This window comes from Erithacus rubecula (genome assembly GCF_903797595.1).
Source record: "Erithacus rubecula genome assembly, chromosome: 2".
Taxonomy (NCBI): domain Eukaryota; kingdom Metazoa; phylum Chordata; class Aves; order Passeriformes; family Muscicapidae; genus Erithacus; species Erithacus rubecula.
Window position 1 is genome coordinate 71,118,846 of NC_136685.1, and position 13,176 is coordinate 71,132,021.

Below are 13,176 nucleotides of genomic sequence, written 5' to 3' on the forward strand. Positions count from 1 at the left end.
CAAATAGGAAAAAATTAATCCCAAATGAGCCATCACTAATGGCTGAGGAGGATACAGACAGACATATCTGGAGAAATAAAAGATGAGTACTTTGCAATACCAAGTTAATAATTTTAATAATTTTAAAATCATTTCAGAAGCTGCAAATTTAGAGAAGGGGATGAAGTAACTCAACTTTTGTCCACTATTCAAAATGGATGATATTCCTTAGAGCAAGAGGTCACGAGTGCATTTGGAAGATCTTGTGTAAAAAGAAATGAGTGGGGTTTATTACAAGACAAATGTGCCTCAGCAAATAAACACCACATACACAGACAGCTGGGGCAAGTGATATAGCCACATGAAGTAAATTCTTTACTTATATTAGTGAGGAAATTATGGGAATAATTTCAACAAAATAGGCCAATATTCTGTTATTAAACATACTTACAATTAAGTTGTTATGTAGAGCCTTTCTTTTCTGCTTTTCTTTCTCGTATCTCTCTGTTACCTCTTGTAGAGACTGCTCAAGATCAAAAGCTTTTATCTGAAAAACTAGAAGAAAGCAATTTCAGAGATATAAACTCCATGACTTTACAAAAGGAATTGTCCAGTAGCACCTCATGAAATAGATGCATAAACCTTCTCAACTTCTACCAAATTTCAGTTAAGAGGGTTAGTTTCTGATTTACTAGACACTTATGAAAAATCCTATCATAGTTCTTGCTATGTGAAGCTACAAATAATTACCACAAGTACACACATAAATGTTGTAACCCAATACCAAAAGGTACAAGGAAGTCTTGAAAAGCCATCAATAATGTAAGATATTTAAAGTCAGTTCAAATGTGTCAGTTTATTTACAGTGATGTTACCTGCCAGCAAAGCCTGAAACCTACATTTGATGCAGCCTGCTGCTAGATGGGATTGTCACTTGCAAGGCTCATACCACATCTGCACTTATTAGACTCAGGTGGGCCAACTTTACAAGAAGTTAACCTGTCATTTATCCTCAGCCTCACTTACAGTGCTGCTAATTCTTTACAACAGCTGTAAGGTTCCCCTTTAAGATGGGTCCACCACTCCATGAGGAATTCATAGCAAAGATGGATCATTTGAACCCTAGGGAGTCTCTTTCACCAAAATGAGAAGACTTGTACAGGGCATTATAAAAGCCTTCTAACTTCACAAATAGTTTATTTCACTCCAATTATATTAACACTGAGCAGGCCTAAAACAAACACACAGCCCAGAAGACACATTATGAAAGCTTGTGTAAAAAACAAGTTTTAGGAATCCCAGTGGGAAATCAATACTCCCAGCAGTTTGGAGATGTAGTGTATCAAGCAGTCAAAACCAGGGTCTGAGAGCTGAATCAGCAGGATGGCCAACAGCCTCAGATGGCTTTGCTACCTTTCAGAGCAAGGAACAGACTTTGTATCTCAGTATGGTCACACATACATCTAATCTCTGGTACAGACTAAAAAGCAGATAATGTCAAGGGACATTTGTGCACACTAGAGATTTCTCAGATCTTTTTTTCTTAATAACTGTGCCGTTCACCTCCAGCTCACAGTGCTCCTCCAAAAGTGCATACATGTAGGGGAAACTTGATGCTAACAGCTGGGGAATCAACATCTAGGAGTTTCACTATGAAAAATCCTTCTCTTTCATCCAGCATGTGGAGTAACACTAGCATGCTTTGGTTTGGAGAATCCCATGCAAGTATGTTCCCATAATTTTTCAAAAGGGCCACATATAGTCACTGACCCCTAATCACAATGTAATTTTTAAAACACAAGATTAGATTCCTTTGATTATTTAAGGAACCTCCACAATAAATATATTCATTTACATATTTGTGTACACACACTTTGAATTCCATAAGTCTCTTAAATAAACAGTAAGGTAAAGCAATCAATGCTGAGGGTACACTTCCATTATTTAATCCTGAAAGAAAAAAGTTTCCTAATGCATAAATTATTTCTGAACTTCCATTTTTTTCTGGAAGTACAATTACACATTTACAAATATAAACACTCATTTAACATTTTCCTAGTTTTCTGCTTGGAGTCAGATGCAAGCTATACAGGAGTTACATTTTTACCCTTAACCTAGTGGCAGACACTGGGTACATCTGTTTTAAAATAGTAACAACACACTCTTCATTAGGCAAGAGAAGCAATCACCACATGAATGCAGCCATTACTGACATCTTTTCCCCCCATCCTTTGCCCATTTCATTGATCTATATGGAAATTTTCTGGGAGCTGGGAACGACAGAAATTTTTCGTTTTAAATATTACTGATCACAGTAACATCAATCGAATTGTTGTGATGTCTTGCAAGCATATTCAGGACTGTAACCTTTACAGTTGCTTTCCTTTAATTGACAGTCCCAGAGGTTTTTATTCCTCTTCAGTGGTGCACCAGATGTTTTGCTGTGCTTAACTAATTGTTCCCTCAGTCATATAAAGGTCTAAAAGTAATTCTTCTTTCTGAGCAAATTCTGTCCTGGACCAACTCCATGACCTGTTCTGTGTGTGGCTTCACAAAGCGTTATACAAGCAGAACAGAAAGGTCCATAATAGGGACATGAAAAAGGGACATGAGAACCATAACCTAGCCCAGCCACAGCACATCTGAGATATAGGTGTGCAGCTGTCCACACAGTTCCTAGGGTTTTTAATGCTTCTTGCCAGTCTAGAGTCCATTTTAAAAAGGAGATCAATCTGATCGTGTCTTCTAGGACATGCTGCAGCTATGATGCAATAGCTGCATATACCAAAACTTATTTTGAATTCAGCTGTATTTTATATTCCTACTGTAACATTTTTACCATGGCCTGTTGTAATAGGTCGAAGGGTAATGGTTTTAAACTGAAAGAGGATTGATTTACATCAGATATAAGAAATGTAGTTTTTACAATGTGGGTGGTGAAGTACTGGAACAAGTTGTGCAGAGGTGGTGTATTCCCCATCCCTGGAAATATTAAAGGTCAGGCTGGACAGGCTTCTGAGAACCTGATCTAGTTGAAGATATCCCTACTCACTGCAGAGGGAATGAAAAAAAGATGACCTTTCAAGATCTCTTCCAAATCGTTCTATGGATTATTCTTTGGGCTGCCTCAGTATTTCTGTTGCTGGATCCAAAGTCCCTCTTTTACTTCCCTACTCCACTCCATTTCCCACTAAGGGAAATGCTCTCAAAAGGCAGCTGAGCTGCTGAGAATCACCTGTGGAGTTAAGAATAAAAGATGATGGTAGTTCACATTCCACTGATACAAATCATTAGCACAGTGCAGATCTCAGCTTTCTCCAACAAAAGCAAAGCACATAGGTGCTAGCACATAGACAAAATGGGAAAGCTCCTTTTTCTAATCTTCTCCAGCCCAGAGAGAAAGTGCCCCAGAACTACAAAGCATATTTAAGTCAGTAGGCTTGTAAGTCACCACAATTTTCTCTTTCTGATAATATCTGCATGGTGAAGCAATCTAAAAACTAATCTTAAATTTTTATGAATTCCTACTTTTCCAAAAATCTGCTGAATTACTGCATCTGTCTCAGTAGTATCGTTTGCAGTTTGGTGGCCAATATTTTTAGCAAAAGTTATAGCAGCTTTATCTGAGGGAAACAGGCCTATAACAACAAAATAATAGGCATTTCTCTCTCTTATGAATTGCTACTGCTTAAATTCCAGTGAGAAAGGTGGCAGTACCCTGGTTTTCAGATTCTGAAATAATATTTCTAAGCAAAGGACTACTCAGTTATTATAAGAAAGTTTTGCAGTTTGTTGCATGTCAACTACATCCTTGAAATTTACCTACTCAAATGTTTCTTCTGTAATTTTCTCCCTTGTTTTCAATTTCTATTTTAAGACTAAACTGGCAGTATATACTGTCTCCAGAATATATACTTAGGGCTTTCTGTCTACAAAAGATTACATGTAATTTAAGGACAGCAATTCCAATGGTCATATTAAACCTTAACAATAGAATCTCCATCTAAAACATTTGACAGAGAATTAAAAACCAGCCAGATTCAAAACAAAAGTCATCCACCAAAGTACCAACATGCTATTTTGTTATAGCTAGGGAAGCTTCTCCTGCTTGTGATTTCAAAGAACAATGCACCAGGAAGTGCAAATTCAGAACAAGCAATGCAATTTTGCCAGACCTCCAAAGGAATATTTGTTATTTATTTACACTACAACAGCTCAAGTGCCAAATTCAAGCTCATATCTGTTCACTTAGTCCCCTGCTTCAATAAGAGGAAAGTTCATTTTAAGATAAAGTTAATTTTCAACTTTGAGATTTTTTTCCTTGATGGAACACTTTCTGTTCAACTTATTACTTAACATACAGGAATAAGTTCTGTAAACACCCATCACCAAGAGTGCTGTTTGTGGTTATTGACATGAGGAGTCCCATCAGAGTCAAATTAATCCCAAAATTAAATAATTCAAGAGAAGAAAAATACCTTTTAAATGGCAACACATGGATATCAGAGCATCACAAAGGGTGTCTGATTATAAATTTGTATATTTTATGTAGCTCTACAGACAGCTACATGTCAAATAATGTAAGCACTGCATGTATCACGTGATTCTCAGGCCTGGCAGGAGCTTCACCAGAATCAAGAATATTGAAAGCAGGTGCAGAGATCCACACCATGTGATCCAGGTACAGGACCAAAGCACTTAATGCTCAGTGATGAGGGCAGAGTGCACCAGGAGCTCTCTTTCCTATGTATATGCGAACAAGGAAGTAGCTGAATTCCAAAACAGCAATCCATGTGCTGTTAGTATCTACAGTCCAGCAGATGCAATTGGTTTTTGATTCTGAAGGAGTTTTTTCCCAATAAATACACAGAAATATTAAAAATCAAGTCTATCCTAATTTCAGGCACTATTTTCAGAAACCTCTAAAATTAGCCAAGTTCTTTCCTGGTACAGTCAAAAGCAGACAAATTTCAGCTTTATAAAGTAATGCATTCTTTATTCAGTTCTTCTAAAATAGCCACGACAACAAGCCTGAGAACTTCAGTTTAAAAATGCTACAGCTGAGCCAACTCAGCAGCAGTCTAATAGCAGCTGTAATCCACATAAAAGACAAATCCAAATCATCAGTCATAACCTCTGCAGAGTTATTTGTACTTCTAATGCTTCAGAACTCCTTGATGATTTAATGTCAAACAAGAAACAAGTGCTACAATTTCAGTGACATGTTTCTCAAAAATCAGCCTCAACCTTTTAATGTTACAAACATTGAACAATAACATTGTTGATGTTAAATGTTTGAAATCTAAGTGCAATGAGCCTTACATTGCATTGCTTCATTCTGCAGCTGTATCCCCTGGACTGCTGCCAGAACTTGGTAAAGACAAGCCTTGCTTTGACGTTGAAAGTCTTTTGAAAGCTCAAGAGCAAACGAACGAAGGCTCTTCACGTCTTGCTTAAGCCTCTTCTCAGCAAGAAGAAAAATATGTTATAAAGACACAGAACCAGCAGTTAAGAAGAATCAATATAACAACCCAAATTATTATGGTGAGACATTACAGGAAGGAAGAACCCTCTACTTGATGGAAGGAAGCCTTCAGGAGTATATCTTTCAGTATGTTTAGAGAAGGATCCTGCAAAACATTTAACAGTGTTATTTCCTAGAAGAAAAATTTCAACAAGACTTTATGGATCCTTATCATTTTATCATACATATTTTGACCATACACAGCTTCAGGTATAACCAAGTCTCTGTTATTTCATCAGACAAAAATAAGTGTGTTTGAGCATGTGTGGGCTCTGTCCACTTTTAAGTCATATCTAGAATTAGCAGTGAAATATTGTGATCCATATTTCCCTTATTACTTTAATTTTTCACTTTGATCAGGAGGTATTTGCTAGGATTCACTCAAGGCATTTCTTGTATAGGCTAGTTCTGTGTCCTCCAATCAGAACAGATGTATTTTGAAAAGCTCAGAAACTGATGTTGTTCAGAAAAGTATTTGTATTTTGGATGTAACTCAGCATAATATACATTGTGAACTTTTAAATGTTTGTAAGATCAGCCTATATTCACTTTTAAGTCCACCTAAATAAAAACAAATTGACCTGATTTTAGGATTAGTAAACTTCTTGATATTCAAGTCATGAAATGGACATGTAAAGCCATCTTTAAGGTGAACTTAACAATATCTTATGTCACAGAAGCACTGTGATATTTCATTGTCAGACTATTACAAAGTGTTACATATTCTGTGACATTTTATTTTTCAAACTGTGGTATTCACCTTGAATAGATTAACTAGTTTCAACAATAAAAAGGCAATCTAAACTAAAGGGACAAAATTATTGCATTTCTCATCCTCAAAAGCCACACAATGCAAATGGGAAGGAGCTTTTTTTGTTATTATGGGTATAGGATGATCGTTCATTTAGACTTTCATTTAGAGAGCTGTGCTCCCTCCCAGTATTCATTAACATCTGATAGTGAACTATCTCAATCCACTGGTATTGCATCACAAGAAGTTCTGCCACACTAACTAACCAAAAATGTGAAATACCATCACAAAATTTACAAAGCAGAACCACTGTAATTAGAATCAAACAGTATATTTCCATTGGAAGGGACATACATCAATCATCTAGTCCAACAATGCTGCCATTAAGGTGCATCCTTCCCTAAAAGGAACTCTCTACTCTATGGAGTAACTTTACAAATAAGCACTTCAACAAAGGAAACTATTATGGTACTGGGACTAGGATATGCAAAATTGAAACCTGAGTGAGCATATGGCAAACTACTCTTGTGAGATCTGCCAGAGAACTCTTAGTAATCAAAGGAGATCTCAAATGTTTTTTAAAAGCATTTGCCTACATAGTTAAATTATATCACAATTAATGTTTTTAAAGATGTCTGTGTGGCAGTCAAATGGGGAATTGTAAAGTTTTGATTACAAAAATATCTATCTCAGGTACTAATAGCATCCTATATGTAAGATCCTGGAGCTCAGGAGCATCCACTTTTACCAGCCTCTCAAGTGACTTTGCAGCCTATTACAGCAAACCCACTATGAAATCCCTGCTACACCTCACTTAAGCTCTGTTGTGAATAAAATAAAGCCACAGATCAGGTTAATATCACAATACAATACCATTTTCTGGGGTTTGCTGTATTTGATGAGTATATAGGGCACTGAATATGTCTACATTACTACTAAATTCCTTTACCTTTATTGCTCCATGCAGCTGGGTTACAGCAGAACTCCTCTGCAATTTCACCTGTTGGCCATGAGCAGCATAGAGCTGCAATACTTCATTAGTGCTTCTTCCAGCCAACCCTTGATACTATTTAAAAACAAACAAAACCAGAAAAAGTCACTTAAAACACTCTTGTTTCCTATTGCATTCTATCCCCTTTTTCTCTGTGAATATTTGCAATTCGGCTATCTGATTACATAGGATGTTGCTAATACTTAATTTCTTTGCTAATATCTTTTTCTGAGTCATGTGAAGAATCACCTCATGGTAACAGGCCAATGTCACACATTGGCCTGTTAGTTGTAAACTTGAGCACTAGATTATTAAAATGCTTTTGCAGTATCTAAACTCTCTTACTTATGCTTGAGGTGGATCTAAAGGGTTAAAACTGTGCCTTCACTTAGGAAAAGAGCTGGTTGCACAGCTGGATTAAGTGTCTCTGGAAACTAGATTGAATGCAGAAAGCACTGTGGAAGGACGTGAAACAGAACAAAGGCAAACATACACGTGTTAACTGTGAAGTCCTGAAGCAGTTGGTAAAACACTGCCCCCAACTTTGTGCTCCCTGACAACACCAACTCCACTACGATCCGTGGGGTTGCAATGGTGCCAAGCTGGGCCAACCAAGCCTTAGTCTAGGTCTTCAGAGATCACAGCAACCAAAGCAGTTTATAAAGGTTGTGGAGAAGAATGCTTTCTGACAGTCTAAAATTACCTATTTTGCAAAAGCAATTTTTATGGCCAATTGGGAAATTTTTGATATATTGAAATCAAAAGGAAAATAGAAATAATTCAACTTCAAATATTTACAGGCATGCATACAAAAAGAGTCATCTTGGTAAAGACTTCTTGTGAAATTCTGCAATGTGGAAGAATCTGCATTCCACTAAAAAATGCAATTTTTATAATTTTCTGACAGTCCTGGTGCTTAAAATGTGCAGCAACTTCTTCCCCTGCCATGTGTTGACACATATAATTCCTTACCAATACCAATTGCCTCTTCCTCTAGTTTTGAAATGCACAGACTTATTTCCTACTTTATTCACACCATATATTCTGTGACTGCAATTCCCTGTTATTTAAATTAGCAAAGCATAGAAGAGTATGACAGAAGACATGAAAGAGCTTAATCTACTCACACAATGGATTTGATTCAATTCCAATAATCTGATAACAATAGGTAAAAAGCAAACATTTAATTACAGTTTAAGTACAGGAAGTTTTGGCAAAACCAGTACAACATGCTGAAACTGTTACGATAAAGAAAGATTGTATTTTCAAAAAAAAAAAAAAAGCAGTATTTTCATGTGGCTTTTTCACCTTTGCAAGGCATTAATCTTCTACTTACACATGCAACTGGAAGGTCTGTACAACAATGCACCACCTTAGCACTAATAGAAAAAGTTCTTACATGAAATAGCAGGAAGAGGGTGGGTTTTAAAAAAAATTGTTACAGGCTTTAAGATCCCAGGTTTTGAGACTGATTCTGTACAGTGTTTACACGCTCTGAAAATCTAAGGATTGTCAAGACTCATGTTATTCAGATGCAATACTTACAAACAGCTTCAAAAAATGCACACCAGAATTAATATCTCTAATCACACGTGAAAAGTTAAGCATATGTATATAAGCAATTGCAGTACTCAAGCCTTGTTGTTAAGTAAGCTTAGGGTAGTTAAAACTCCTTTTAGCACCTAATCTGCACCATCTGCAGAGATTCCCCTTGACCCTCCACATTTTTCAACACTAAGATAAAAGCGGAAGGGTCGGTGCTACTGTCATTGCATCACTTCCACTGTATCTTTGTTGCAAATGTTGCCTTGATTATGGGGTTTTCTCCACTAAAATAGTTGTAACATTCACCAGAGCTGTTCATAGGCCAGCACTTGCAAACCTGAGCTTGACCACAGAAGCAAAAAATGGACTAAAACATTTTTATAATCAGCTTTACTATAAGCAGAGGTCAAATTGAACTACTCAGTAGTGTTCTCCAAAGTGAAATCTCAGTTTTGCAATCAGATCCATTCTGGCAGACTTGGCTTTATGCAGAGAAGGCTGCAAGGTCAGGACCTCAAAGACTGCTAATAAAAGCAAGGGCTGTGCAGCCAGATAAACAAACTTCAACCAGGAAAAAGCAGGGCAAAAGCCAGTCTACCTAAAAAGAACCTGACTTCCTACATTGAGTAACAACCCCTCCAGCATGCTGGTGGGATCACAATATACCAGACAGCAGAACACAGGAGAAGTGCTGAAATTCATCACTGCCTCAAGGACGTAAGAGGGGGTCTATAGCAGGAGATAACATTGCAATAAGACTGATGCAACCTATAGACAAACATTTACACTGCAAATCCTAATTTATGGCAATCCTCATAAGTTTGTCTTCAAAGTTTCCCAACTCACTCCAGCCAAAAAGAATCCAATTAGCTTTTACAAGTTAAGAATGAGACCTCTGTTAACCCTGGCCCCGTGACTGAACCTGTTACAGCTCAATCACTCAGGCAGTTCCCCAAGAGATTCAAAGGATCAGGGATAGACAGTCAAGGGCAGTAGCTTTTCTCACCAGCATGGCTGGTAGAACATTAGGACATATGGTGCACTATTGCACAACCTTAAAAAATACTAATTTCAATTAGAATTGCTTTTAACAGAGTTTTCAGTTAAGGTAAAACTATTTCATAAATGTCAGTTCAGCTCATATTTTCAGATTGCTGGGGCAAATTAACCAAGAAGAGGCAAAATTTTAAAAGTGTATTTAAATAACTGCCTGGATCAGTGCAAGAACCATCAGAGCAAGGTCAATTGCAAAGGATTTAATTTGAAATTGTTTCTGACTGACAGTGGTAACACTGCCCACACCCCTCATGGTAACTACCCATTTTTTTCAGCACATTTTTCAATAAAATGAAGCAGTGCTCTATTTCAAAAACAAGACTTCATTCTCTAATACACAGGTAACTCCTTCCTACATCTAATATACCTTACTAAATAGAATAATTTATTTCTTGTGCTTGTGAGGATAAAAAATAATCAGCTGAAATACTGAAATACTGTAAAGCAGAACAAAGACAATAAAAACATTTCCTCAGAATAAATTAGTGTTCTGTATAGCTAGAAAAACTCATTTCAAATATACCACCTGTTTCCAGTTAGACTTTGAAAAATGTTAAACCCACTTTTATCCACGGGTGTTAGCAAACCCACAGGGAGGACAAATGGCTTCCCTGAGGTCACCCAGCCAGTTAATGTTTCAGCCCAGATTAGAAACTCTTGGCCAACAGTTTGTATCACCACTAACACTCACAGCTGGCTCTGCTCTAGCAGCCTAGATCTACATTCAAAATTCTTTAAATCTCTGAAAGCTCCCTTTGAAGGCCCCAATCATTATCACAAGCTGCTCCTTATTTCAGTGAGGATCTAGGAATAGCCTATGCTTCCGTAGAGGGATATAAAGCAATGAGGGTATCCAGTTGTTGCTGTATGCTTTGTAACAATGCACATGTGCAACAGTACCAGTACTGTAAAAACACACACAGCAGAGCATCCCTGGTAATTCTACTCCCAATGAAATGTCTCTCCTGCATTCTGTGAACAGTTATTTTCACAGCATCATCCCAATTGTGTCAAAAGTATTCCTGAAAAATCTGCCACTGTCTTTTTGGCAAACATGTTCCCTGTAAGATAAAATAGTCCATATTTCATGCTTCCAGTGTAATTCCCTCAGTTCACCTTTCTAGATTTAACACAATAGCAAATATTTAAATCTACCCTGGCTTCTAGTTGTTTAATCAGCCTATCATTACTGCTACCATTCATGATTTTGAAAAGGAGATGCTGAGCCTTAATCCCTTTATAGATCTTCCCAACTGGTAAAGAGAGCAAAACCTGAAGAGAGGAAGGCAGATTTCAGCATCTTTTTTTTCCTATTTCCACAAGAATTCTTTTGAAAAAAATAAACAACAGTCACCTCTGCAAGTTTTAGATGAAGAACAGCATTTTCAGTTTCCAGGACAACTATTCTTTCTTCTTTGGTCTAAGGAAAAAAACGCACCCAAATACACAAAAATTAAAACTTTAAAAATATGTGTCTGATTAATTTAGTTTCATTATGATACCCTTCATCACAGCTGTTTCTCAAACTTCTGAGATCAAAGGACTACCTACCTTCATCTCCTAATCACAATAGTATTTGCATATGAGCATGCAAAAATTAGTATAAACTCTTAATATTTATTTCTATCAAGTTATACTGCTTGCTTGCGTTGGGGCGCGCAGGTACACAACTTAAAGCGCTTTTACTTTGTGAAACCACCTCCTCCTGGCATTTTGCAGAACCGTGGTCCTTCGAAAAGCACTATTTTATTTATTCATACATAAGCACGTTAGTTCCCATTGCCAAGGCAGCACTATTAGCAGTGTCCGAGGCTGGGCCGGCCAGGCGCTCCCGCAGCACAGGGGCAGCCCGAGAGCGCCGAGGGAAGCAGGGCCGCTCGCTGCCCTGCCGCTCCACTCCCATGCCAGCCCCATCTGGAGCGGCTCCCCCGGCGCAGGGGCCCAGCGAGCCCCCGATGTGCGGGGCTGGGGATCCCGCCGGCAGCAGCGGGGCCCGGCGGCGCTCACAGCCCCCCCGCCCGGCGCCGAGCCGCGCCCCGCAGCACGCGCCCGCCCGCAGGCCCCGCCCCGGGCCCGCCCCCTCACGCGCAACCGCTGCTCCAGCTGCCGCAGGCGCTGCGCCCACACGGAGCCCGGGTCCAGCCCGCGGCGCGGCCGCATCATCCTCCCGGTCCCGCGCCGAGGCGGAGCGAGAACGGCTCCGGCTCCGGCTGCGCCTCCGGCCGCGGAGGGGATTTAACCCGGGACGCGTCTGGGGCGGTGGCGATGCTGCCATGGCGACGGGCCCGCCCCTTCCCCGCCCAGCGCCCTGCGTCCTGCGCTGCGATTGGCTGAGTGAGCGCCACAACCCGCCAGCCACGCCCCGCTTCTGAGTGGCACGGCGGCCAACCAATCCGCGAGCAGAGAGCGGCAACGGGGCGGGGCCACGTGCCGGAGAGCGCCCCCAGCAGGGAGGGTGGGCAGGGAACGGGCGCTGTCCAGCGGGCTGGGGATCCCTCGGCCCGCAGCGTCCCGTGCGACAAGTGATCTCAGAGCTCCATTGCCATTATCCAGAGGAGTGGGGCCCCTCTGCCTGCAGAGTCCCGATCTCAGAGGCCAAGGCCAAGGATAAGGGCAGGGAGTAGAAGGAAAGCCTAGAGCTCCTAAGGCTGGTGTTAGGCCACCCGGTTCCTGGGCCCAGGGGCACAAACCTCACACTCGGGCAAAGGGCGAAGGACAGAATTCAGAGCTCTGAATCGGCTACAGGAGTTCCCCCCTAAACAGTTGGTGATGTGTGCTTTGGGCTAAAGCTGTAAGGGCCACAAAGAAGATTAAGCGATAGGAGCATCTGTTACACGGAGTGTGCTGGGGGAAGCGCAGCCTGGAGGAAGGGAAGGCAGAGGGGGATCCAGTCAGTGTCTGCAAATACCTGATGGGAGACTATCAACACCACAGACTCTGCTCTGCGGTGCCCAGGGGCCAGGACAAGAGGCAAGAGTAAGCATAATGTGAGGATAGTCAAACACTAGCACAGGCTGCCCTGAGAGATGATGGAGTCTCCACCCTTAGAGCTAACTGAGCCCCAGTTAGACCCATCCCTGGGCAAGCAGCTGTAGCTGCCCTTGCTTTGGTGCTGAGCTGGATGATGAGTCTGTTTAGTAACTGCAAACACGGCTGGCATTAGGGCTGGTTGCGGGGCAAGCACAATGCCTGTGGGTTCAAGTGCTGTGGGACCCCCAAGAAGCTGCCCAGGGCAGGAGCTGTTCATCCAGGCTATAGCTGGGGGCCTCACACTGAGGTGAAAATGTGACATGCATTAGCAATATTACTTGGTACTCTGCTGCACCACAC

The 13,176-nt window shown here is 40.4% G+C and overlaps 1 protein-coding gene and 1 long non-coding RNA gene across 5 annotated transcripts in view; one reads left to right on the plus strand and one right to left on the minus strand.

Moving 5' to 3' along the window:
- Positions 1-12,140, minus strand: part of KIF25 (kinesin family member 25) — a 40,962-nt gene extending 28,822 nt beyond the window's left edge. Inside the window, exons 1-5 of one of the 4 annotated variants that reach the window (XM_079299309.1) lie at positions 11,932-12,140; positions 11,201-11,266; positions 7,204-7,320; positions 5,302-5,440; positions 431-534 (exon numbers count right to left, since the gene is read on the minus strand). In XM_079299309.1, coding sequence (XP_079155435.1) covers positions 431-534; positions 5,302-5,440; positions 7,204-7,320; positions 11,201-11,266; positions 11,932-12,009 — 504 coding nt within the window. In that variant the 5' untranslated portion in view covers positions 12,010-12,140. Of the gene's footprint in view, positions 1-430; positions 535-5,301; positions 5,441-7,203; positions 7,321-8,790; positions 9,003-11,200; positions 11,267-11,397; positions 11,479-11,931 lie in introns of those variants that run through there. The other 3 variants (XM_079299310.1, XM_079299312.1, XM_079299311.1) reach the window with 3 other exon arrangements.
- LOC306798913 lies at positions 10,756-11,193 on the plus strand. Its single transcript, XR_013773509.1, has 2 exons — positions 10,756-10,862; positions 11,111-11,193. It is a non-coding gene; the product is annotated as an uncharacterized lncRNA (long non-coding RNA).
- Positions 12,141-13,176: the final 1,036 nt, after the last annotated feature.